The sequence below is a fragment of the Canis lupus genome, chromosome 22 (genome assembly GCF_048164855.1).
Source record: "Canis lupus baileyi chromosome 22, mCanLup2.hap1, whole genome shotgun sequence".
Taxonomy (NCBI): domain Eukaryota; kingdom Metazoa; phylum Chordata; class Mammalia; order Carnivora; family Canidae; genus Canis; species Canis lupus.
In genome coordinates this window covers 1,579,470-1,604,793 of record NC_132859.1, presented here as the reverse complement: position 1 = coordinate 1,604,793, position 25,324 = coordinate 1,579,470, and the positions used below count along the sequence as shown (strand labels likewise).

The 25,324-nt window shown below is 42.6% G+C and overlaps 1 protein-coding gene across 3 annotated transcripts in view; it reads right to left on the bottom strand.

Annotated features, from left to right (window-relative positions):
- Window positions 1-25,324, bottom strand: part of VEPH1 (ventricular zone expressed PH domain containing 1) — a 222,416-nt gene that overhangs the window by 187,978 nt on the left and 9,114 nt on the right. For all 3 annotated transcript variants that reach the window (XM_072792150.1, XM_072792149.1, XM_072792151.1), the window contains exon 3: window positions 10,212-10,427. In XM_072792150.1, the coding sequence (XP_072648251.1) occupies window positions 10,212-10,427 (216 nt within the window). The remainder of the gene's footprint in view (window positions 1-10,211; window positions 10,428-25,324) is intronic.

Sequence of the window (25,324 nt, the reverse complement as noted above, 5' to 3'; positions counted from 1 at the left end):
ACAGCCAGCCCCCCGGGAGCCGGACGAGCCCCGGCCCGTCCTGGGGGTGTCCAGGAGGGCCCCCCGACACCCGGCGGCTGCACCGTGGGGCGCCCGCCTTGGGCCCGGGCATGACCCCGGGACGGGATCCAGGCCTGCATGGGCCCACATGGGGCCTGCGGCCCTGCCCCTCGCTGGGTCTCTCAGGAACAGATAAATACAATCTTAAAAGAAAAAAAAAAGACTTTCTGGAGGGACTGATGTCACAGCTGGGCCTGATGAACAGGGGCGCCTGGGTGCAGGCAGGAAGGAGCAGACCCCGGAGGCGCAGGTGCGGGCCGCCCGGGAGCATGGGGTGGGGGGCACAGCTGGGCTACGGAGCTGAGCACCAGACGGGGTCCCAAAGGGGCGTGACTAGCAAAGGGCTGGCCTTCCAGGCCCGGGAGGCTGCACTTGATCGCCAGGGTGACCAGGAGCCCCCGATGGTGACGAGAACGCCCCAGGTGTTCACTGGAGAGAACAACCCAAGGAATGTTGAATAAGGTGCTCTCTGGCCATATCGTAAAAACTAAAGTTGCAGCCAGTGAAATTCAGAAAAAAATAAGTGGATGGAAGGCTCAAAACTAAAGAAAATCTGGGTCCTAGAATAATTCTCTTTTTGGTTTACTTTGTGATTGGCCATCAGTATCCTCATATACATAAAATAGTGCCGTCAGCATCTAATTGCATAATTAGGGAATAATGGCTAAAAAAATGCAAAGTATTCTTAAAAATCGTTTGTCTTCACTACCATCAACTATTCTGTCAACCCATCCTTCGGCCTAATTACAAGGCAGAGCTTGCACACTGCACGCTGTTGGACTCCATATCACCATAGTAGAAATAACAGGTAGTTGTTTTTCTGAAACCATTGGTACGAAAAATGCTCTTATTGTTCGACCTGTCGATTGCTCCCTCTAGTACTTCCCACAATTCAATAACCATCTGAGAAACTGAACAACTAATGAAGAAAATGGAAATCTACTGCGATAGTTGTCATCAGGAACATAGGAAGGGAGGCACGGGTGGGGGGACGCGTTTGCTCCCGTCTCTCTTGCTCACGTTGCTGCTAGCCATGGCGGAGGATGGGCCTGAAGCTCCACGCCATCCATTTGCAGGACTAGTTGATTGGGCAAGTGAGTTATTACACACTTGCTAGCAGATTCCTACTTCTATGGCCAAGGTGCCATGATACTTCTTTCTAATGAGGGCATTTGCACCGTTGGCTTCAGGAGCGGTCATGTGACTACATTGACCCATCAGAGAATCACATTTCTTTGGTCCCAATGAAAGGTTCAAGAATGGGCAAGTTACCCAATTACAGCGAAGGAGTCACTGCAAGGCTCTGGGAAAGACATTCTGTCCTCTACTGAAGCCAAAATATTGAGACTAGAAGACCAAGAGTAGCTGCTGCCAGGGGGCGGCCTCAGGAGGAGAGAAACTGTCTGAGACTCAAGGCAACACGCATCTACGTAAGAGACAAGTTGAGAAAAAATAGGTTTGGGGGACATCATTTGTGCCCCGTGTTTTAGTCTGTGCTGAGGCCGATGCTAGCCCCCAATTTTTCGGAGTCAATGAACTCCTTTGTGCTTAAGCTTTGCCCCCTCAGTCCCTAGAAACAAAAGTAGACCGTTTCTGTAGTTCTAGCCGTTTTCCAGATCCCAGGGTCAATCTGACTCCTGAGCAGAGGAAGTAGGTACTCGAACCCCCACCTGGTACTGCGCAGCCACGTCAGCCACGCCGGAGTCCTGGCCCTCCCGCTTTGTGCCAGACCTCGTGCTTCTGCAGCCTTCCGCTCACGAGGCTGTGTCCTGATCCTTCCGAGAGCTCCTAACCCCGTCTGACTATTAGGACCATGGCTGGCGGCCAGACTTCTCTGATACGACGCTTTGACTTTATCTAGAGCACTTCCTCTCCCGGTGAACTTAATTGGGCCTGATTGGACTGGGCCATTACTGATGTGATGAGCTGTGAGGCCTCCCTGGGAGGCTGGCTGGGCCCTGCCTTTCAGCTTTAGAAGTCTGAGGGTGTGCTTAGTCAGGCCAGACAGAATTGTTTGCATCCACTGATGCTAACTCACACCAAGGGATTTCCAAAAGCCCGGTGCATAATCAGGCATGCTAGCTTACTCGTCTACAGCGAGGGTCTTTCCTAGGTCAGACTCTTTCACATTATCAGGATTGCAGGAACCAGATTACTAACCAGAATGGTCACTGACGGGCATAAAATCAGATAAGAGCAAAGAGAGATCCTGAGGGTTACGTCATCCGGGCCATGACTAAAATAGCAATCCTACCCCATAACCAAATCCCCATCTCTAGTAACTGATGGGAACTTTCCTATCCATCAGACTTGGTCTCTACCAGCCCTCACCATCCCCCAACACACACACAGAACGGTGCTGGGTAATTGTGCTAATTGTGCCCTAATAATGACCCCCCACTGAGCATCCTCCCCTCTGCTGACGTTCTCTTCAGAGTATATATTTAGGATGCGGTGTTGTTTAGCAGGGCCGGTTGGCGTGTTCATTTTCTCTATCATAATCTTCTTCTATATCTGCTCCCTTGGGGTTATTATAGTCAAGTTACCTCAATTACCGCATATGGGCATTTCCCAAACCCCTCAGTGCCACCCATATAATTTTTTGGTTTGCCCTGCAGACAGCCAATCTGCCCATTACGTGTAGACTTTCGCTAGTTTAACTTTTAGACGACACATCTTTATCCCTGTCGTGGCTGAACAAAGCCCAAGTTTTGAGTGGAACACAATCACACAACTCTTCTCAGAGCTTTCCAACAAAGAACTTTGTGCCCGGGTTTACTTGACCAAATCTGAGTCCTTACCAAGAACAACTTGCAGGTAGAGAAGTACACATGTTTCGTTAGAGGAATACATCTCCAAGCACATTCACCTGTAACGGGCTTAGAAACCCCAGATGGTGGCACTGAGAAGTACAACTCATGTTCCTACTAACTGTGAACCCAGACAATGAAAGATCAATGAAAATCGGTATTTGCAGCGACTGATATCTTTAAACCTCGGGGGGTGAGCTAAAGTTTGCCGGCAACCATGAAAGAACCAATTCCATTATATTCTTCTTACAACAGTTCTAGACGCTCCAGAGAAAAACAGTAGGCAGCTACTAAAGTTTTTGAGATGTGATTCTTAGTGAAATGTGTAGTTTTTTTTTAACAGTAATAATGTCATTATTAAAAAACAGTGACATCATACTTCTAAAAATGCAGAAAAATAAAGCTGAACTACTCTCTCACACTCTGGTTAAACTCAAAACGGATGAAAGACCTAAATGTGAGACAAGAATCCACCAAAATCCTAGAGGAGAACACAGGCAGCCACCTTTTTACCTCGGCCACAGCAACTCCTTGCAAGACACGTCTCCAAAGGCAAGTGAGACAAAAGCAAAAATGAACTATTGGGACATCGTCAAGATAAAAAGCTTCTGCGCAGCAAAGGGAACAGTCCACAGAACTACAAGACAACCTACAGAATGGGAGAGGATATTTGCAAATGTCTTATCAGATCAAGGGCTAGCATCCAAGATCTATAAAGAACCTATCAAACTCAACACCCCAAAAACAAAAAGTCCAGTCAAGAAATGGGCAGAAGACGTGAACAGACATTTCTCCGAAGACATCAAAACCACGATGAGATGCCACCTCGCAGCTGTCAGAACGGCTAAACATTAACGAGACAGGAAACAACAGATGTTGGCGGGGATGTGGAGAAAAGGGAACTGTTACAGTGCTGGTGGGAATGCAAGCTGGTGCAGCCGCTCTGGAAAACAGTGTGGAGGTCCCTCAAAAAGCTAAAAATAGAGCTGCCCTATGACCCAGCAATTGCACTACAAGGTGTTTATCTAAAGGATACAAACATAGTGATTTGAAGGGGCACCTGCACCCCGATGTTCACAGCAGCAGTGTCCACGACAGCCAAACGGTGGAAGGAGCCTCAGTATCCATTGATCATTGATTCTTGATCCACTGAATAAAGAAGGTGTGGATGAATATTGAGAGATGAATATTGTTCAGCCATCAGAAAGAAAGACTCCTTGCCCTTTGCAATGATGAGGATGGGACGAGGGGGTATGATGCTAAGTGAAGTAAGTCAGTGAGAAAAAGACAAATACCATATGATTTCACTCATATGTGGAATTAAAGAAACAACCCAGATGAGCATAGGGGCAGGGAAGGAAAAAATAAAATAAGATGAAAATAGGGAGGCAAATCGAAAGAGATGCTGAACCGTAGAAACAACCTGAGTGTTGCTGGAGGGGAGGTGGGTGTGGGGATGGGGTAACCAGGTGATGGGCACTGAGGAGGGCATGGGATGTGACGAGCGCTGGGTGTTGTACGCAGCTGACGACTCACTAAATTCTACCCCTGAAACTAATAAAGGAAATAAATAAATAAAATGCAATTAAATAAATAAAATGCAATTAAAGTCAAATAAAAACAATAAGAGCATAACGTCATTATTTTAAAAACAAAACAAAACTTCAACACACTCGACTTTCCTATTTTCCTCCCACATACGTCCCCCGGAAATCTCTCAAATGACAGCAGAAGTACAACATTAAGCAAAGAGCAAATGGTTTGTATAAACACCAAGGAATGACTCCCGAGGGCTTCCCATGCCTACATGGTGTCGAGACCGCCTGTAGCGTATCGAGAAGCCAGGGCCACTGAGTGCGGCCTGGGAAGCCAAGCCGAGTCTGGACAGACTCGGGTCCCGCGGGTCTGACAGGCACCCTACAGCCTCCTGCTAATGCTGAGCTCACTCCTAAGCGAAGCAAAAGGACTTGATAATGCAGCAGATCTCGGGCCCGTGAATTTGTTTTATCTTTAGGATTATTTAGATCAGAGGAAGGCTAAGGGTACACGTGCAGAGAGGGCCCCGTGGTCACCGGCACAAACAAACCACTTTAACGGCCGCTGGAAACGGGGCTGACGACGGGCCCTGCCCCCCAGGGCAGGTGTGAGCGTGCCGGCGTGCCTATCACCCCGCAACTCAGTGCCCGGTACTCGGGGCACAAAGCCAGTGAGCTACAGCGGAGATGGAGAGACTTGCTCGCGGGCACGGTTAATTTTTTCAGCTACAGAAGCAAACCAAAAGGTCTTTGTTCTGTGGACGCCAAGAATTATATTTCTTGACTAGATTAGCGCTGATTTGAGCTTTGGTGCGGGTTTTCCTTTTGAAAACATGCGCTTCGGGAACACTTCCCAGAGTTTTAAAACAGAAAAGAATAAAGCTAAGTAAAGGGGATATCTAGCTGAGCTGAGAGCAACGGAAAAGCTCGTTGGCTCTTGGGCTTTGAATTCAACGACCAGCCATAAAAGAGAAAGCTCGAGAAATAGTGAGTGTCCTTTATTAAAATCACTGTTTTATGGTTTTTTTCATCCCACATCACTGATCAGATAATCAAATCTTGGATTTATGTATAAAATGCTTGGTTCTTAGCAGCTTGGGGGTGCACATGAGATCTAAATGGCACATGCGCCTAGACTTTCCCAGGGTGTTTTCAGACAGGTAACAAGGAGTGGGTCTCAATACCCTGGGAGGTTGTGTCCCAGGCTCCTCCCATTTTTTTGTCTTGTGTGGCACAACGGAGACCCATTCTAGGGAGAAACACAGCTGTTCTGCAGAATCCAGAGGGCAGTCACATCTCCTGATCTATCCAATCCTTCATTTGTTCATTCATTCACCCATTCATCATTCGATAAATACTATTCCGAGCCCTTACTATGTGCCCTTTGCTACGCCGGGTGCTGGGGCGACATCATGCAAACACGGCTTCTGTTTGGGGGAGGGAGAGACAAGCAGTGAACAACGGCTACAATAAATGATTAAACGACAGCTCGTCGGGAAGCAGTAAGTGCTGCTTTAGAGTTTTCTGCAGATGCCAATCGAGCACCTGAGCAGCATTTCCCGCGTCCCGAGCACTTTACGTCCATCCCCTAATGACTAATCCTCAGCCTCACGGGGCGGCGGCAGCATTTTGCGGACGAGGAAGCGGAGGCACAGAGAGATGGAACCGCCCGGGATCTCCCTGCAAGTAGGCGGTGGAACCGGGATCGCCTCGTGGATAAAGATCTGGACCGAGCGGACCCATTCTGCCCCTAGGAGCTGCGGAGGACTTGCCCTCGGGAACGTCCAGGGCCCCCCGGCAACGCCTGTTCACGCAGCTTCCACCCGAGGGGCAAGAGGAACACTGAAGTGTGGGATCACGGTGAACGGGCAGGTGGTCCATCGACAGAAGAAGAGAAGTAAATACTTTCTGATTTCCACGTGAGTTCGAGGGCTGTCTGTCTTCCTCCCTCCTGCCCCCCCCCCGACAGCCCCTTCCCCTTGTTCACGCAGTCCCCACGACATGAGCAGAGCTGGAGGAGGAGAGAGCCCGCTGAGCTGACCTGGCGACAGCCCTGCACAAGGTTGGGCTGGCACAGATGCTCTAACCGCCTTCGCTAGCAAACCAGGCACCGACTCGACGTCCCCGCGGTGGGCCTGGCCACCCAAGCCGGAAATCCATTCTCGCACCTCAGCTATGACAATCATCACGGTCTCCCTCAGGTGCATCTTTACTTTCTGCAGGCCCCTCCGGGCTTGAATTCATCCTAGGATGCAACGTGCCTCAGAGGAGTATCTTCCCTCTCAGGGCTCCTCTGGAGGCAAAGCAAGAGGCATTGGCCAACTCCACCTAGCAACCTGGTCAGGGGAAGCTGAGGCGTGAGATAGATCCTTCTGGAGAGTGGCTGGGCCACAGATGGAGAGCTTGTAGGAGAAGAGATGGTTCTCATGAGCAGCATGGAGAGCTGTGCCTCTTTCACAGATGCAGAAGGAGCCACAAGGTAACCTCCAGGCTCCCGTGCGTGTAAGACCAAGGGCGCTGGACCCAGGAGCCCTCCAGCTCCGAGGCTCTTTGCCATGCTACGTCTCAGGGCGTCCTCCAGGACGCAGAATTTTAGAGCAGAAGGTTTGCCGAGAGATCCCCTGGTCCACCCTCTGTTTTATGAAGGACAGCTTGCGAGACGTGTTCAGGGACGTGGGGAAGGTTTGTAAAAGCGTGTCGCTGGGGGCCAAAGAAACCCAGACTCGCAGGTGCAGGTCATACGGGCACGGATTTTGTATTGAGGCCCGTGTAGAAGGCGACTACCAGGATTTTTAAGAACCATTTTAAGGTAAGTGTGGCGAGTTCATAAACGTGGGGGCCAAGAAAAGAATTAAATATATATAATCAGTAAAGTGGAAAAGGAACGAGGCACCTGACGTAGGTTTGCAGTACAGGTTGCAAAAGCAATCTGGGGAGGAAAGGACAGAAGGTTGCCGTGTGTGTGAACCTATTTAGCTCGAGATGAAACAGAAATGGCCAGGAAAAAAAAAAAATGGGTAAAATGGCCACAGATGTGGGAACAGCTGGAAGGTCTGTGCCTGGCAGTGCGATTCCGGCGTGGCTTATCTGGGGAGCTAGACGGGTGCAGAAGGACTCTGTTTCTTTGTTGTTTTCTCATTTTTGGGGGGCGGGGTGCGGTTGGCTTTAAAGTTGATCTACTATTTTATTTTCCTAAAAAAAGCAGAGCAGAATAGGAGTCATCTGGATTTTTACATGGTTCCCACAAGAACCTAAATTACATGTGGTACAAAATCCTGTTTTCGATATTTACCACAGGCCAAAAACGTTTCCCTTCAAATCCGATCAAAGCTAAACAGCAAAGCTGCAACCACAGCCTCGCCTTCGGTCCCCGGGGCTGACTTTCTGGAGCCACATCCCCGGGGGGGGCCTGGACGGCTCACCAGGCCTTGGCCGCAAGCAGAGTTGCCCGTGGGGCCTCTTGCCTTCCTCTTCATGCCTCTGCCGCCTGGGAGCCGAGGTGCCCGCACTGGCCCTGCAGGCTGCAGTCCCCACCCGTGACTCACTGTCCCTCTCAGCCCAGAGCTTGTCCCTGGGCCTGTTCTCTGTCCCTGCCCCAGATGCCAGGGCCTACGCGTAAGGCTCTGCTCTCAACTGTCTCGCAAATTCATCGCCCGGGGGCCCCTGACGGGCAGGCGGGGTAGCGTGTCCATTTGCTCCCCAACCGCCAACCCCTTGTAGGACACCCAAGGCCTCTGCCCAGAATGAAACATCCCCTGCACGTTTAAATTCGGAGCATTTTGGAGGGCGGCCTGCTCATAAATTCTTTGACTTCGATCTCAGGTCGCAGATCTGGACTGTGACACAAGCCTGGAAGGTTCTGTTGGCTGGAAACGCCCTCGCGCTCCACCTCTCTACCCCGTGAAGTCGCCGCGCGTTGCTCGTAACCCTTTGCGAGTGTGCTCTCCACGCACGGAGGCCTCCTGGCTCGCTAGTCGTGCCGACGCCGGGGCGCAAGGGTGGCCACGTCCAAGGACCATGTGCAAAAGCACACGCCGGCTTTCCGACATGTGGTTTACAACAGAAGTAAAAGAGCTCGTTGACCTTCATATTGATCACACGCTGAAATAATAATAGTTTGGACATCCTGGGTTAAGGGCAACGTATTATCAAGCGAGTTTCATCGGTTCCTTTTCTCTTCTTCTTCACGTGGCTACTAGAAACTTTGAAATCCCACACGTGGCTCACGCTCGTAGCTTACGGTCCATTTCTACCAGATGGCGCCACTCGGGAGTCCACGGCAGGAGCTCTGAAATCACGGTGGGGGCTGCCCAGTACAGACGATTGGGGAATTTCTGTTGAACGTCTGTGGGATGGCACTTTGGAGTGAAATGATCTATACGTCGGATGAACGTCAATGACACATTCAATTATCAGTGGAGAACAGATGTATTAGGTCTTTGTTGTTATAGCCACGCAGCATTAACCTGTCCCTGATTGTGCTGAAACCCCCGTTTCCTCCCCTCCTATCTCTCACCCTGGAGACAAAGGAAAGACGGTGTGACAGGTACGGACAGTCTTTTGTTCACTTGACCAGTGTCTGGACTAGACAGACAAAGCGGAATATGCTCCCGTTAAGTATGGACAACTGTGAAGAGGAAGGAGAGGGGGCGAGGGAGAGGAGAGAAAGGAAGGGAAGGGGGACGGGGAGGAAGAAGAAGGAGGAGGAGAAGAAAGGAGGCCAGTATTAGATGTCACACACAGTGCTGGACACTTCCCCATCACCAGGATTTCTGGAACTTGCTCCGAAACCATAGTTCTCAGAGATATTCATAGATGTTGTGTTGGGGGTAGGGAGGGGAAAGGAAGTTCCACGGGCAAATCAGAATCAAAAACACGGTGCTCGGCAAAAGTGACCAGCTTTCTAAATCCCACCGTTTTCCAGAGCCTCTACTATGCCACGAAACAGATGGCAGCCCAACAGGGAAACACTGAATCCAGTGCTTCCAGACTCATTTGATCCCAGGATTCTCTCCTGAGAAACGCCTATCCACATCACCAATATTTACCGGTTGGTAAAATCTGTCCTAGACAATGTCGTTCCACCCGTATTTTATAGGCAAGAAACCGTAGCTTAGCAAGTTAAGTGACTTCCCCGCCATTTCGATCTTACGTAATTGGTTTGTGGCTGAGCCCGAATTCTAAATTCATGTTTACACCAAGAGGAAGGAATTTTTTTTTTTTTTTATTTAGTAGGCCCCACGCCCCACATGGGGTTCGAATTCATGGCCCTGAGGTCAAGAGTCGCATGATCTACCAACCTACCGAGCGAGCCAGCCAGGCATGATTAGAATAGGCAGGTATTATTAGCATGGATTGTTCGAATACCTCGAGAAGTCTTAAAGATGGCATAGTCGCTTCTCTCCACATATTCCAAGCTCGTGGCCCCTCAGTCCTGACTCCACCCCCCTTTGGTCTTGTTGGGTAAACAGGTTTTTTTGTTTTGTTTTGTTTTTTCCTGAATTTTCCAGGAAATTTTTCATCTTTTGGATCTTGGCATGCCTCCCTGTTAAGTTCTAATATGTACGCGTCCTATCTCGCTACGTAGCCCGGGGCTTGCTGTGGTAGGACTTTGACTTTCCCACACTGTGTCTGGCAGGCAGCAGAGGCTCTCGGAACCTTGTCGGGCTCCGCTAGGGATGGCTTGTGGTATCTTTTTACAGCTCCAAAAGGCTACAGAAACGTGAGCTCTTGGTTCAGAGGTGCCTCATGTTCACCTAAGTCGCAAAGACAGTATCAAATAGCGTGATGTCGAGCGCGGACGTACCTGCAGAATGCAACTCGTGATATCAGAAGCAATTTTCGCATGGGGAGTGTCTTCGTCCTTGCCACAGGGTCTCAGGCTGTGTTCCAGGCAGGAGTCCCAGAGTCCCACCAGGGCTCTGGCATGCTTTTCAATCGACCCCGTCTCTCTGATGGCTGTGGTGATTCGCGTGATACAGACTTCAACCACTGCCTGGTCATTGTTATTGGTTTGGTAATCCTAGTTGAAAGAAAACCTTCATGTTAAAGAACACTCTGGAAAGCTATCTTTCAAAGGACCGACAAAATACCAACTTATTCATTTAGCAAGTGGGCGTGCCGTACCACGTGCCAAGGGGTGAGGTTGGGAAGCCCCAACACAATGAGGGCCTTCTTCCCTGGAGATGAGAATCTCGTGGACAAGGCCACATGCAAACGTGCAGAAACGGAGCGGGCTCCTGCTCTCACAGACCACAGCCGGGGAGCGAGGAGAGGCCAAAGAAGCTTAATTATTCATTTGCCAAGTAGGTTTAATTTTCGGGCTGTTTCAGTTTCCAAGTCCATTACAGGTCAGGGTTGACTTTTTTGCTCTGGCATTTCAGTAATTTTTGTGAAATGTTTCAAACCACCCTCTAATTTCCCCTCATAAACATTCTTTCTCTTTCTCTACGCAACCGAAAACACATCATTTCGGCTCTCTCTTTTCGGTTCAGGTAACTACCAAATCCATGTTAGCTTTCCCCAACCACATTTCCTCTCATTCAACTCAGATATCTAATCCTCTTTATTGAGAGGTTATATGACCCTCCCAAACATCTAAATGTGAAAAAAAACAGGCCCATCACTCTAATTTGGAAAATTGGTCTGCCCGTGGCCTGCTGGACTGACAAAAACGAAAATATAATCGAGCAGTGAAGCAATTTGATCCTGACACCAGCATGTGCGGTTAGAGATGGGAAGCGGTGGGGTTTCTCTGTTCTGCTGCAAGCTCCGGCCCTAAAAATCTGGTTTTGCTATTGTATCTAATGCTGCAGTAACCATCTTATATGCATGAAGCTCTCTCCATACTTAGATTATTTGTGACCTAGATCCTCTGGAAGTGGAAATTTCTGAGACAAAGGACAGGAACATTTTTAGGGATCATGATACATACGGCCAAACCATTTTCCAGAAAGGTCTTACTGATGTATAGTCCATCCTCTGGGTGAAAGCATGCTTTTCCCATTGCCCCTTTGCAAGAACAGAATATTGTTAATTTTTGCTAATTTGACCAGTGAAAACCAGTTATCTCATTGCTATTTTACTTGGAATTTCCTTGATCAGAAGTAAGGTTGAGTATTTTGGCTTATTGGCTATTTGCATTTCTTCCTTTGGGAATTGCCCACTGTATCCTGTCAATTTTTCCTTACATGACTCCAATTTTTGGGATCCTCCTTTGATATCTTTTTCTACCAAGGATGTTAAGTCAGCATTTGGCATATTGGTCATGACAATGTCTCCATGTTTCATTATTTTTACTTTCTTTGCTGCTATCTATTGATATGCTAAGTTTTTAAAGAGCCAAATCTGTCAACCTTTTGGGATTTTTTTTTTTTTAAGATTTTATTTATTTATTCATGAGATACACAGAGAGAGCGAGAGGGAGGCAGAGACACAGGCAGAGGGAGAAGCAGGCTCCACGCAGGGAGCCCGACGTGGGACTCGATCCCGGGACCCCAGGATCACGCCCTGGGCTGAAGGCGGCGCTAAACCGCTGAGCTACCTGGGCTGCCCTGTTTTTTCCTTTTTTAAACTGGAAATTTGAGTTTATTTTTTTTTAAAAAGTAATACATGGACACAGTATAAAAAAGCAAAAGATATAAAGGAAGGTTTACAGTGAAAAGTTAGTATCCCTCTCACCCCAGTTTCCAGCCATGGGAAAGCCAAGCTCACAGTTTCTATGTGTTTGGCAGAGGGACCCTGAGCATGCAAATATCCACCTCTTCATCCTCGTTGCTTTCCTGTGATTCCTTTAACAGCTTTGTTTTTTAACTTCAAACTCGCCTCATCCAAAGATTTAATAAAAACTCTCTTGTCTTTTTTCTAGATTAGAAAATAAAAACTTAAACATTTAACATTTGGTACGTTAGAAATTAATCCTTTAATCATTCATTTAGTCTTTAAACCTATACGCTGTGTATAGAAATAAAGATGAACATTTTCTACTAAATAGCTAATCAATTTCCCCACCATTATTATTGAATAATTCTGTTACTAGTAATTGTTTCATATACATCTGTTTCTATTTCGGAGTTGTCTTTACTGTTTGTATCATTTTCCAATTCTTTCAGAATACTAATTTTGCCATTTTCTTCATATAAACACAAAGTTTTAAAGATGCTTCCTAGTGTATTTTATGTCTCTGTTGTACCTGTTAACAAAATCTGTTTTTCTCCTCATTAGAACTTTTAATGTTATTGCTGATTAAGTCACCCTACATTTTTTTTGTATTCACTTTGCGTCCACCTGTTTAGCTCAATTCTTCTTAACTGTTATAATTTTTTCAGATTATTCTCTTGGATTTTCCAGAAACATCTCTGTATTGGATCCTCCTTTTATATATTCCATGGCTTATTGTGTCAGCTAGAATTTCCGAAGCTATTTTGCATAAAAGTGATAAAAGCAAGAATGCTGATTTAGTTCTTGGCTTTTGATTTTAAATTTTGTGGCCAAAAGCAAGAAGATGCTGTAAATATTTCAAAATCATATAGGATGCATCACTTTCTTCCTGTTGTCAAAGTTTAAACATTTGTTTTAATTTTTTTAACTGCCTTATTAGCATCTATGGAGATAACCAAGCACTTTTTCTTAGCTGGCATGTACATGCGAGTGTGATGTAAACATATAGTATGAAATTTCCAGATATTAATTGATCCCCACATTCCTAGAATGAACACCACTTGGTTTGGCAGACTGTTTTAGTATATTTTCTTTTACCCACCTCCTTTGTTGGTGACTATAATCTTTATTTTAATGCAGCAGAATTATTATTTATGCCAGAACAGAATCCTGCTGTGCAGTAAACAGGTTCTTTCGGAGCCAACTCATAGAGACAAAACAGAATGTGAATGAGCAAAAAGTGATTCTAACTTTTCCAAAAAATCTCTGCAGTCACTGAAAAGTCAGTCATTCTCAAGATGAAAAATAACAGAGAATACTCGTGGGCTAAAATCACTTATCTTTGGCCACAATTGCCCTTGTAAGTAGCAGTTACTTTTAATGGTATTATCTTCAAATATCAAGCAGCATCATGTGTAATAAAGAGTATTTTACGTGATAAAGAGAATATATACAACAAGGATAGCTAGAACAGAGAACCAATGCCATTGACAAAAGGAAGCCGACACTCAAATGACATGAGCCGTGCCTTTGTTATAGTCACCTCCGTGTGATCCAATAGGTGAACAAATGGAATAATCTTGGTGAGAAGAACAAGAGCTATGTATTACCCAACGGCGTAACTCCCATTCACCAAGGTGATCTCATTACCTAAACATGCAATTTGTTAGCAACAGAGGTCAATGTCGAGCCTCCAGAATGGCAGTCTCCCTCAGGGACACCAATCAACTATTTGGTGCAAAGCTACTTACATAAGACCTTTTCCACCTTGGAAGGGACATCAATTATATTGAGTGGAATTTATAGTGATCCAGGTTTGGGTTTGACTTTTCCTGCCCACAGGACCTAGGCTTGAGCCACTATTTGAAGGATCAGAGTATTTGGTGTGCTGACATGAGACCCCACATAACATTCCATCAGACTAGAGAACCACTGAGAACAGCAGTGGGCACCTGATGGTGGCTTTATTAGTCCTATCACATATGATGACCTTTCCCCTGCCCTGAAACTTCCGGACTAATAACCAGTGGTACAAGTCTTCAAAGAAGCAATTTAGATTAATATCTTGTAGGGATGAGAAGCCATCCTCTAAAAGGCAATGTATATACTAAAACAATGACTATTACAAGGTGTTAAATTCCCTATGGGTAAAATACTAAGCCTGGGAACTCCATCACTTCAAGCTCCTGGATCAAGAGACCAACAAAAGGAAAAAAAAAAAAAAAGAGTGATCATCTTGGCAAGGCTATTGACCATCTCATCAGGAGAAGGTGAGGCTGCTGTTAAGTAAAAGGGGGCATCTCTAGGCACTCCCCGACCCAATTCTGGTGGCCAATGGATAAGGGAGCCATCGTACTCTGAGAGAGGCATGGAGACCAGGGACGCAGATCCCTCAGGAAAACACATCTGAGTCACTCAACTAGGAAGCAACTTAAATCAGCAGAGGTACTAGCTGAAGGGTTAGGAATTAGAGTAGTTGGTAGAGGAGGGAGGTTGTATTAGCTTTCTTGTTGTCGCTATAACTTATTATCACATCCTTAGTGGTTCAAAATTTGTGTTGATAAATTTATTTGCCTATAGATCCAGAAGTCAAAAGTTGAAAATTAGTTTCCCTGGGCAAAAGTAAAGGTGTCAGCAGGGCTGGTTTTTCTGGAGGCTCTGAGGGAAGAATACATTTCCACTCTCTTTTTCTAGCTTCTAGAGGTTCCCTGCTTTCCTTAGCTCATGACTACCATGAGCCTCTATCTTCAAAGGGCATCACTCAAACCTCTGCTTCCATCGTCCCACCTCCTTCTTCTTCAAAGAAAGGCCTTTGACCTTCTTGCTCCCTTATAATTATATTGGGCCCATTCAGATAATCTCTCCATCCCAGGATCCTCAACTGTATCACATCTGAAAAACCCTATATAGGATAGGATGTAAGATAAAATTCTATGTTAGGTAAAATTCACAGGTGGACATCTTTTGTTTGTTTTGTTTTTGTTTTTGTTTTTTTGGTGGACATCTTTTGGGTGGGAGACATTACTCAGTCTACCAGAGTACCAACTGCAGCCTTGATAGCAACTGCTATGATAGAGATGATAGATCCTCTCACTAACCTTCTTCTTATAAATTTTGTCAGGAAAAGCATCTTAGAGAAGCTGCCTCCATATAGAATGAAATTATTATACAAAGCAGGTGGATCTGAATGATGAGAGGTGTAGACGGCAGTAGACACTATGGTGCATTGCCCATAGACCCCTTTAGAACAGAGGCACTCATTTTCTCAGCTGCCAGTCCAGAGCCAAGTCTGCCTGCGGACACTGTTGTTTGTCAAAGGGAATGGCCTCCCTCAGGGGTTTGTTCCTCCGTTGGAACAGCCACCTTGGAATCTGTATTCCTGGGAACCCAATTACAACAGAGTCTATATAGATGACTCTGGGAACCATAACAAACTGTCTAAACGATGGTTTAACAGTAAATAGCAAAGGGATTTCCATTTGGATGAAATACGCCTCAGTAAAAGTGAAAGGCACAACTCAGTGAAAGTATGTGACATACGTAGCGTCTTGGTTCATGAACACCAAGGTTCCATTTTCTTACTAAAAGAGAACTGAATTGATGGAGAATTCTGAAAGGAGCACTCTGGAATGAAGCTGGAATATACAGGAGAGATTAGTGTGTCAGCAAGATTGTTTACCAAATGGTACATATTCTAAGATTTCTAACTAGGAAAGTTAAGCAGTTGTCCATAAGGATAAACCAGGACACACTGGTCATAATTTTAGTGAATATATTAATATATTAGGCATAGGTGCATCAGTTATGAGCTTTGATATTACTGTGAATCTCTTATAGCTAAGAATTTCCTATAACATACTACTTTACTAAGAAGAAAAGATTTTTTACCTTGAAAAAATTTATAAATTTAAATTCCTACATATGACATGAAGAAAAACATTCTCCAAAATGGAGAGTTCCTCAAAAAGGGGGTTGAAAACCTGAAAAGCTGTTAATTGCTTTCTTCAACCAATATCCAAAAAGACAAAAGAACAATTTTTAAAAACTTTAATGATGTAATCGAATAGTTTAAAGCCTTTTGGCACAGGATCAGTTTTGCAATTAGGGTTTTCCTGACTCACATTCCAGGAAAACACCCTGTTCTTATGAAATATATATGTGTGCATACATACGTGTTTATGTTTGAGTTCAACATTTAATCAGTACCTGTGGGTATTAAAATTAGTAACTTCTAAGAACCAGATCTACTTAATATCAGACTCATTAAACTGGGGTTTTGAGGTTCATTCTCACAGTAACCTGGTCACTGTGAATCTTTAAGTAACTTACCCTAACGCGGTGGGGAGATCAAATTATAAAGGTGGGACAATGAAAAATCCACACATTGTGCTGCCCCAAGTCTAGTTACTAGGATGGATCACCCCCACTCAGCCGCAGACACCACACCTCCAATCAACATCCATAAACCATAAACCAGTCAGACTTTATGCTGTAAACAGTCTTTAGGGGGATGGCCCACTGGCGAAAGGGAATGTGGAACATCTGAAATAAAGTAGTTAGTGGTGGGAATGGCATTGGAGTAGAAGTTGGAAGAGAAGAAGGAAAACATCTTGAAGATCATTTCTTCCTCCGTCCCTTGAGAGACGGTATAGCACAGCAGTTAAAAGTATGGACCCTTGGGTCAGAGTGCCTGTGCCCCGAGCCACATTCTGCTCTTAGCAGCTCTGCAATCTTGAGTGATCACTTATCTCTCTGCCCTTCAGTAGGCTAATCCTTAAAATCGGGATATTATTAATATCTCTCTCCTACTACTATTGTGAGGAGTAAATTGGTTAATGCAGAGAAAGGATTTACAACAGTACCTGGCACATAGTATGTACCGATAAATATTATAACACATGAGGAGTTATGAATATTTCCAAAATATTTTTGTACATTCATTTCACAACCACTTCATAATGTACAGCACAAAAAAGACCGCATACTTAACTCCTCTTACTGTCACATTCTACATGGCCTCCATACTAATAACATATTTATAGGTATATCATTCTTTCTGCTTTCAAGAGTGCACATGTATATATATCTCACTTCTTCTATCCTTCTAAGAATTGCCAAGGTGGAGACAGGAACAACACCATCAGCAGCACCAAAGATCCCAGAGCTGATAATGTCACGGGGACTCCCAGCAGAAGCAAACATAAAACTACTTCAGGGGTGGAACATTCAGCTAAAGCCATCCAGCGCTCACATGAGTAAAATTTTATTTAAACCAAATTCAAAAATTCAAACTTACAAAACTCTTAAGGAACCAAGCCAATATGAACACAGGTTAGCAGGTACAACTCGGGGCCATAGTAGACAGTCAAAAACCAGATAATGGAATTACTGACTTCAAATTATGCAACCAGATGTTCAAAATGATTCAATGCATTAAGGCGAATTCTTTTTATGAACAAAGACTAAATCTCTTTTAAGAAGAACAGAAAGATGTTAAAAATAAACAAATGAAACTTCTAGAAATAAAAAACTCAGTGAATGAATGAAATAGTGGATAAAATACACTTGAGAAAAAGACACAGTGGATTGGAATATAGAGCTGAGGAAATGAAAACATGATGCATCATTTAGAGACGGAAAATACAAGAGAACAAAAGGCGTGGAGGATAAAATCAGAGAATGTGAAGGATGTGAGGGCAGTGGTTTTTGTCTGCTTTGTCTATTGTTATATTCCCAATGTCCAGAAGAAAGTAGGTACTAAAAAAAATTACATGTGAAATGCGTAAGTGGTGAATAAATAGAATTTCCAGAAGGAAAAATGAGATGGAGAAGACAATATTTGGTATAATGTTTTTTAAATTTCCAAAACTGACAAAGGGCATGAACCCCAAACTCATAAAAACACAATGAGAGTTGAGTAAGGATATACAAATAAAACAATATCTGGATACATAATCATGAAACCACAGGACACACCGAAGATGGAGAAAAAGTAGGTTAGGCATAAAGAATGACAAATTGACAAAAGATTTTATAATAGCAATGGTCGGAGTTACTGAGAAATGAGAAGACTGCCCAGCTAGAAATCCATGCCCAGGTAATCTTCGTTCAATGTTAAGGGCAAAACAAGGAAATTTCCAGAAAAGACAAACATTTACAGGGTTTATCACTAATAGGTCTTCACTGGTGGGACTTTTAATTTGTATACTTCAGAAAGTGGAATCTTAGATGAAGAAAAAAGAAAGGAAGACAACAGGGAAAAAAGAATAGTGAGAAAAAATGGGGAAATATTAGGTGCTTGAAACAACATTGGTTGATTTTTTAAAAAATCAGTAACTTTAAAGAATAGTTTCAAGGGTATTAAGGTGAAATAAAAAGTGCTGCTTAACACTAACATATAAGAGAGGCATGAAAGTATTCCAAGGGCCTCCTAGTAATAGGAGAAGAGAGCTATCGAATATCATTGTAATCAATCAAATGTAAGATGGTGTCAATTTATATAAGATCTTCTGTTATAAAGAAAGAGAGAAGACTGCTAATTAAATAGTGGGTTATCTCAGGTCTTAAAGAGAATTCTATGCAAGACATAAGTGGATGGTACTGGCCAGCCTCTTATTTCTTTGAAATTTCTTTCATGTCTTCCAAGAGAATTGCCTGTTTCTCTTACTTTCTGTTGCATTACTTATTGTGATATAATAGACAATATTTTACCAGTATCTCAGTAACAAAAAAACATATATATTCCTCTTGAGGTTCCATAAAACTCTGTTATTATTTTGCAAGAAAATGTGGAATTTCGGGATCCCTGGGTGGCGCAGCGGTTTGGCGCCTGCCTTTGGCCCAGGGCGCGATCCTGGAGACCCGGGATCGAATCCCACATCGGGCTCCCAGTACATGGAGCCTGCTTCTCCCTCTGCCTGAGTCTCTGCCTCTCTCTCTCTCTCTCTCTGTGACTATCATAAATAAATAAAAATTAAAAAAAAAAAAAAGAAAATGTGGAATTCCTATCATTCCTGCAATGATGAATATTTTGTCCACTGATATAAAATGTGTATTCTGATGCTCTCTTCCAGGCCTTGCTGCATACCCTTTAAGTGTTTGTTTCAGTACCACATTATAGTCCAGAAGCTTTGGAAACATTTTTAGTGGACATTTAACCCAACACTGGTAGTTACAATAATGCACCTAATTCAGCTGGAATGTTAATGATATGAAAAGCTGTAGCCAATTTATGCACATGTAGACAAAGGCAACTTTATATGCCTAATACCTGGCCAACAGGAATTATAAAATTACCATCAATTATAAAATATATACTTGTTTCAGAGTTACAAATAGGTGAAAAAATGTCTGTCTTGGAATTGATAAAATATGGTGACAATGTTTGCTAAAACTTTAAAGGTAACTACTAAAAAAATAGAATGTAACTTTCAAACCAACAGAACCAATAGTGGTAGAAAAATAAAAGTATAAAATTTTACTCAATTAAAAAAATGCAGAAGATAAAGAGAAATTTAGAGAAATCAGGAAATGTAACTCAAAATAAAATGGAGAAATATATCCAAATATATAATTTATCATGATAAATAAAAATTAATTAAATTTATCAGTAAAAGGCACATTTTCAATTTGGATTATTTAAAAAATCTACTTACGTGTTTACATATTATATTTCAGTCAAGAGGACTTGGGATGGTAAAAAGTAAAAAGATAGGAAAAGAGAAAATAGGCAACTACCCCAAAGAAAACAGGCAAAACTTATCAGAATAAAGTCGCACAATATGTCATAGTAAGAGGAAAAGTTCTCCAAATGATAAATACCAATTCTAAACTTGTTCTCCAAGGAATAAATAACAATTCTAAACTTATAATACATAATAAAAGATACGTACACACACACACACACACACACACACACACAGGAATACTACTCAACCGTAAAGAAGAATGAGATTTTGCCATTTGAGACAACACGGATGGACCCAGAGGGTATTATGTAAGTGAAATAAGCCAGAGAAAGACAAATACCATATGATTTCACTTATATGTAGAATCTAAAAGGCTAAACAAATGAACACAACAAGCAAAAAAATACTCTCTTAAATACTGAGGACTGGTGGTTCCTGGAGAGGAACTGGGTGGGAGGATGGGTAAAATAAGGGCATTTAAGAGGTACAAACTTCCATTCCTTTATATGTTTATAAAATAAACATCACAGAGATGAAAAGTACAACATTGGGAATATAGTTACAATATCGTAATAACTGGGATCCCTGGGTGGCGCAGCGGTTTGGCGCCTGCCTTTGGCCCAGGGCGCGATCCTGGAGACCCGGGATCGAATCCCACATCGGGCTCCCGGTGCATGGAGCCTGCTTCTCCCTCTGCCTGTGTCTCTGCCTCTCTCACCCTCTCTGTGTGACTATCATAAATTAAAAAAAAAAAAAACACAATATCGTAATAACTCTGTGTGGTGACAGATGGTGACTTCACTTATTGTGGGGAGCACTGAGTAATGCGTGAAATTATTGAATAAGTATGTTGTGCACCGAACCTAATAAAACATTGTATGCTAATTATGCTTCAATTTTTTTTAAAAAAAGCTCCCAAATTTATAAAGTTTTGACAAAATTACAAGGAGAAATTGCCCTATCCAAAATGATAGTGGGAAATTTTTAAACACTTGTTTTAGCATTTGGCTGTCTAAGCACACATGAATTTATTGAGGATATAGAGAACTTAGTACAATCAAAAAGAGTTCTTTTTAAAAAAAAAAAGAGTTCTTTAATCAACTTAATACCTTATTCTCACTAACTCAAGAATACACATTCCTCTCGAGTACAAATAAACCACCTCAAGAGTCAGGGCGATGTGGTGGCTAAGAAGTTTCTGAATCCAAATGCTCTGGGCTTGATTCTTGGCTCTATTATTCAGCTACATAATCCTGAACAAGTTAAATTATTAACCTCTCCGTGCTTCGGTTTCCTTATTTATAAAATGGGGGTAATATTAGTACACTTATCTCCAAAGGTTATTGAAAGGACTAAATGTATTAACGTGTGATGAGCTCTTAGAAAAATCCCTAGAGCGTAGTAAGTGCTACAGTATTAGTTACACAGATGAGCCATAGACTGTGCCAGAGAGCGACCGCTCCTAAACGAGCGGCATCAGGCCATCCACGCTGTCTACAATGCAGCGAAATCTTAACCGAACAACAAAAAGATTACAAAAATTCTTCAGGAAATTAACGCAAAGACTTCTAAGCCACTTATGACTCAAAGAGGAAATCACAATCAAAATAAGAAAGTATTTAGAATTCATAATGAAAATACGACATCTCGAAAGCTTGTGGGATGACGCTAAGTGGCACTTAGCAAGAAATGTAAGGTCTTACATGCTTCTATTAGAAAATAGGAAAAGTAAAACAGGCAAGCAACAACAACAAAAAACAATAAGCTGATTGTCCAACTAGGGGATTAAAAAAAGAATAGTAGAATACAACCAGAAAAGGAACAAAGAGGAAAACAAGTGAACATTTAAAAAGGAATTAATAAAAAAAATAAAATAAAATAAAATAAATAAAAAAAAAATAAAAAAAAAATAAAAAGGAATTAATGAGATAGAATAAAAGACCCTACACAGATGATTAATGAACTAAAAGCTTTTTAAAAAGACAAAGCCCTGAAAATATTGATGAAAGAATCAGTGAAAAAGAGCATTTAAATACAGATAGAACAGAACACAGAAAGTAAGAAAAAAGTTTTATGCCAGTAAATTTGAAAACTGAGATAAAATATACAATTTCCCAGAAATGACATTTTACCAAAAGTGACTGAAGCAAAACTCTGATTTTCTTCAAAGAAATGAAATCGGTAATTTAAAAATCAACCAGCACCACCCCCCTCAAAAACAAAACAAAAATAGCCCCCAGAGGGCTTTATAGTTTTCTATGAAATTAAGTAATAGATTGCCACAATCTTATAAAAGTCTTGTAGATAACAGAAATGTGGAAACTTTTCCGAGCTCATTTTATGACCCCGTACATATAACTTAATACCAAAGCCAGGGAAAGACAGTGGAAGAAAGGAAAATTCGAGGTCAATCTAATGGTTCCAAAGCTCCTTTAAAAATATCAAACCAAATCAGGAAACGTACTAAAATTAATGTCAAATCTCACTTTATCCCAGATTATTATAATGGTTTTATATTTTAAAAATCAGCTATTAGAATTCACCACATTAATGGATTAAAAGAGAAAATAGGATTACTTCAAAAGAGAAGAAACAGCAGTTAATAAAATTAACCAATTCTTAGAAAACCAGGAGTAAAATGGAACAGAGATTGATCTATTTTTCTTACTCTTGTATCACCAGCATCTGGTACAGTATCTGGCGTATAATTAGTAAGCACCTAATAAGTATTGGTGAATAAGTTGAGGAAAAACCTATAGACAAGATATTAGGATTAATAAGAGAGTTGAGTAAGTTTACTGGGTATATGATCATGATACAAGGTCAATTCTGTTTTAATCACTTGAAAAAAAATAGCTGGAAAATAATTTTTTAAAGTGTCATTTATAATGTCAGCAAAAAATCTAAAATACTTATTATTTTAAAGAGGATTTATACAACTTTCGAGATCTTTAAGAAAAAAATAATAAAATGTTATTGAAAGATTTTTAAGATCTAAGAAAATGTACAGATACATAATATCTACAGATAAAACAGTGACATAAAGATGTTAATTTTCTTCAAATAAATCCATAGATATAATAAAATTCCTATTAAGACAGTGACAGAATCAGTCATTAAAATTGAGAAGCTAATATTTTAAAGAAGTTTGGGGATATTTGTCCTACCAGATACCAAGACTTATTACAGTAACGGTGTAAGGCCAGCTGTATTAGGAATAGGAGAGGTGCAACATGCATAAGAGACAGGGTTTATGCAAGAATATAGAAAAAACTCCTTTAGATTATGAAGAAAAGACTTTTTAAAAGCCTCAATAGAAAAATGGAAAGAAAAGAAAAAAACCTAAACCATAAGCAGATATTTTACTGAGGAGGAAACCCAGATGGCAAATAGCAAACAAATACGAAAAAATGATCCGTTGCCCTTCCCAACAATGCAGGGAGTGTAAACTGAAATAGCAGTCAGATATGGTTCACTTAAATCAACCAAAAACTTCAAAAATCTCATAAAAGCAAGCATTGGTATATAAAGCCACTGGGAGCCTCAAGCATGTCTGAGGCAGTGTAAGTTGGTACAGCCACGGGGGGGAGCAGTTTGGTGGCACATCAGAAACCTGAAAGGAGCCCATCACCAGTTGTTTCTCTCCTAGTGGACTTCACGAGAGATCCTAGCACATCGGCCAAAAACACTGGTTTTAAGAATTGTTCACTGTCACACTGTTTAAATAGTAAACGTCCATCCGAAGAAGAATACGTAACCAAACCGTGGCCTAGTCATGTAGGGGAACCCTCTATCCCTCCAAAACAAACGAATTGGGACTACCTACCCCAACACAAACCTCAGAAGCATTATATCAAGTCTTACGGTACCGTTTATATAAAGTCTAAAGGCATGGAATACAACGCTCCAAATAATTTTTGAGCTACGCGTGTGTAGCAAAGAAATGATAACTCTCATAGTCAGGATATCGGCTCCTCGGGGATGAAAGGGAAGAGATTTGAAGTAGAGAGAAACGTTCAGGTGATTTTAATTTTATCCAATTTCTAAAAATTGGGCAATTTGAGTGTATGTAACATTTTGTATTTTTTTTTTAAAGGAGTTAAAGAGAATTGGAAGGTGGGAGCATGGATTAGGCAAAGGGGACGTGGTAGGGGAGGGGGAGTGGAAAGAGTATGAGTGGGCGGCGATGAGTAATCTGGGAGGACAGCCGACGCCGCCGTAGAAGATATAAAAGTAATCCAACATGGACTTGAAAAGACAAAACTTAAAGGCACATTTGGGAACTTGGAGAGAACTTTGAGTGAGAAGTTGCATTTTTCAAGCAAAGCATAAGGACAGAACAGTCCCCAGTGGTGTTTTGGACTAACTAACGGAAAAGAAGGCAGGGACTGTACAATGGAATCCAGTAAGGCTCAATGGTTTTGTGAGCGACTTTAGGGAAAGGATTGAAGACCCTGCTTGCCAAATTTTCAGATTCTACAAAGATGGGAGTGATCACTAGTATTTTGGACAGAATCATGATTTTTAAAAGGTATGAATATCCTGACACGAGGGCCTGAAGACAAGAATATTATTATACTGGTTTAAAACGTGACATACTACGCTTACAATTTTTTTTTTCAAGTTCTCTAATTGCAAGTCTTGATTCAACCTTAGGGTTCTGGTACATGGCAAGATAAATGTGGCCAATTGTGCGATGTTACTGTTGAAAACTAATGTGAAAGATGGAGTGTCTGGCTCTTATCAGCAATTGTTCCAAGCAGTTGGATTAAGTACTGGGCAATGATAAATTATAATAATAAATCAGGAAGATTCCAGGGGGAAAGAAACCAGAATGTTGAGAACATAGGCGGTACTTGGGAGCTACAGTGAGACGTCCTCCGAGAATGGGGAAACGGGATTGCTCGTTGAGGATCAGTCGGGGGGAAACATCCACTTGTATGAGTGGGATTCACCAGCTACTGGGCTAACCCAACATGCTGTCTGTACATGAGTGACGACAGGTGAGCCAAATATGGGGCGCTAGGACTGGATGTGATTCTGAGGGAGAAGGAGGAAACCTCATCGACGATAATATCCGTCGTCTAGATAAAGACTGGGGGAACACACTTGGTGATGGCGGCCAGGAAGCGCATGAATTCTGGCAGACCTGAGTCATATTTTTCACTGTAAATCGGTAAGTCAGCGCTCCAGCTCATACCTCTGAGTCCTGCATGTGGATAGCGCGATGTGGACAGCATTTGTCACGTCCTGACAAAACTGAGTTTCCAGACCTAAGCCTTCTCTGCCATAGGCTCCTTCTTTGTCATGGAAAAAACCTAGGGACACTAAGACACCAAGGAGGCGTAGCCGAGAGGACAGAAGCCAGAGGTGATCCCTGGTACCTATATCTTCCTTAGTCTCACGTTCCCGCAGGAACAGGGTTGCACTCGTTTGATTGTTGGGGCAATGAACAGACCAAAGAACGACGTATAGAACGTGCAAAGAGTAAGATTTCATGTGGCCAGGAGGAGGAACACACTAACAATTCAAAATTCTGACAGTGCCTCTTTCGAGTTGTCTGGATGGACCG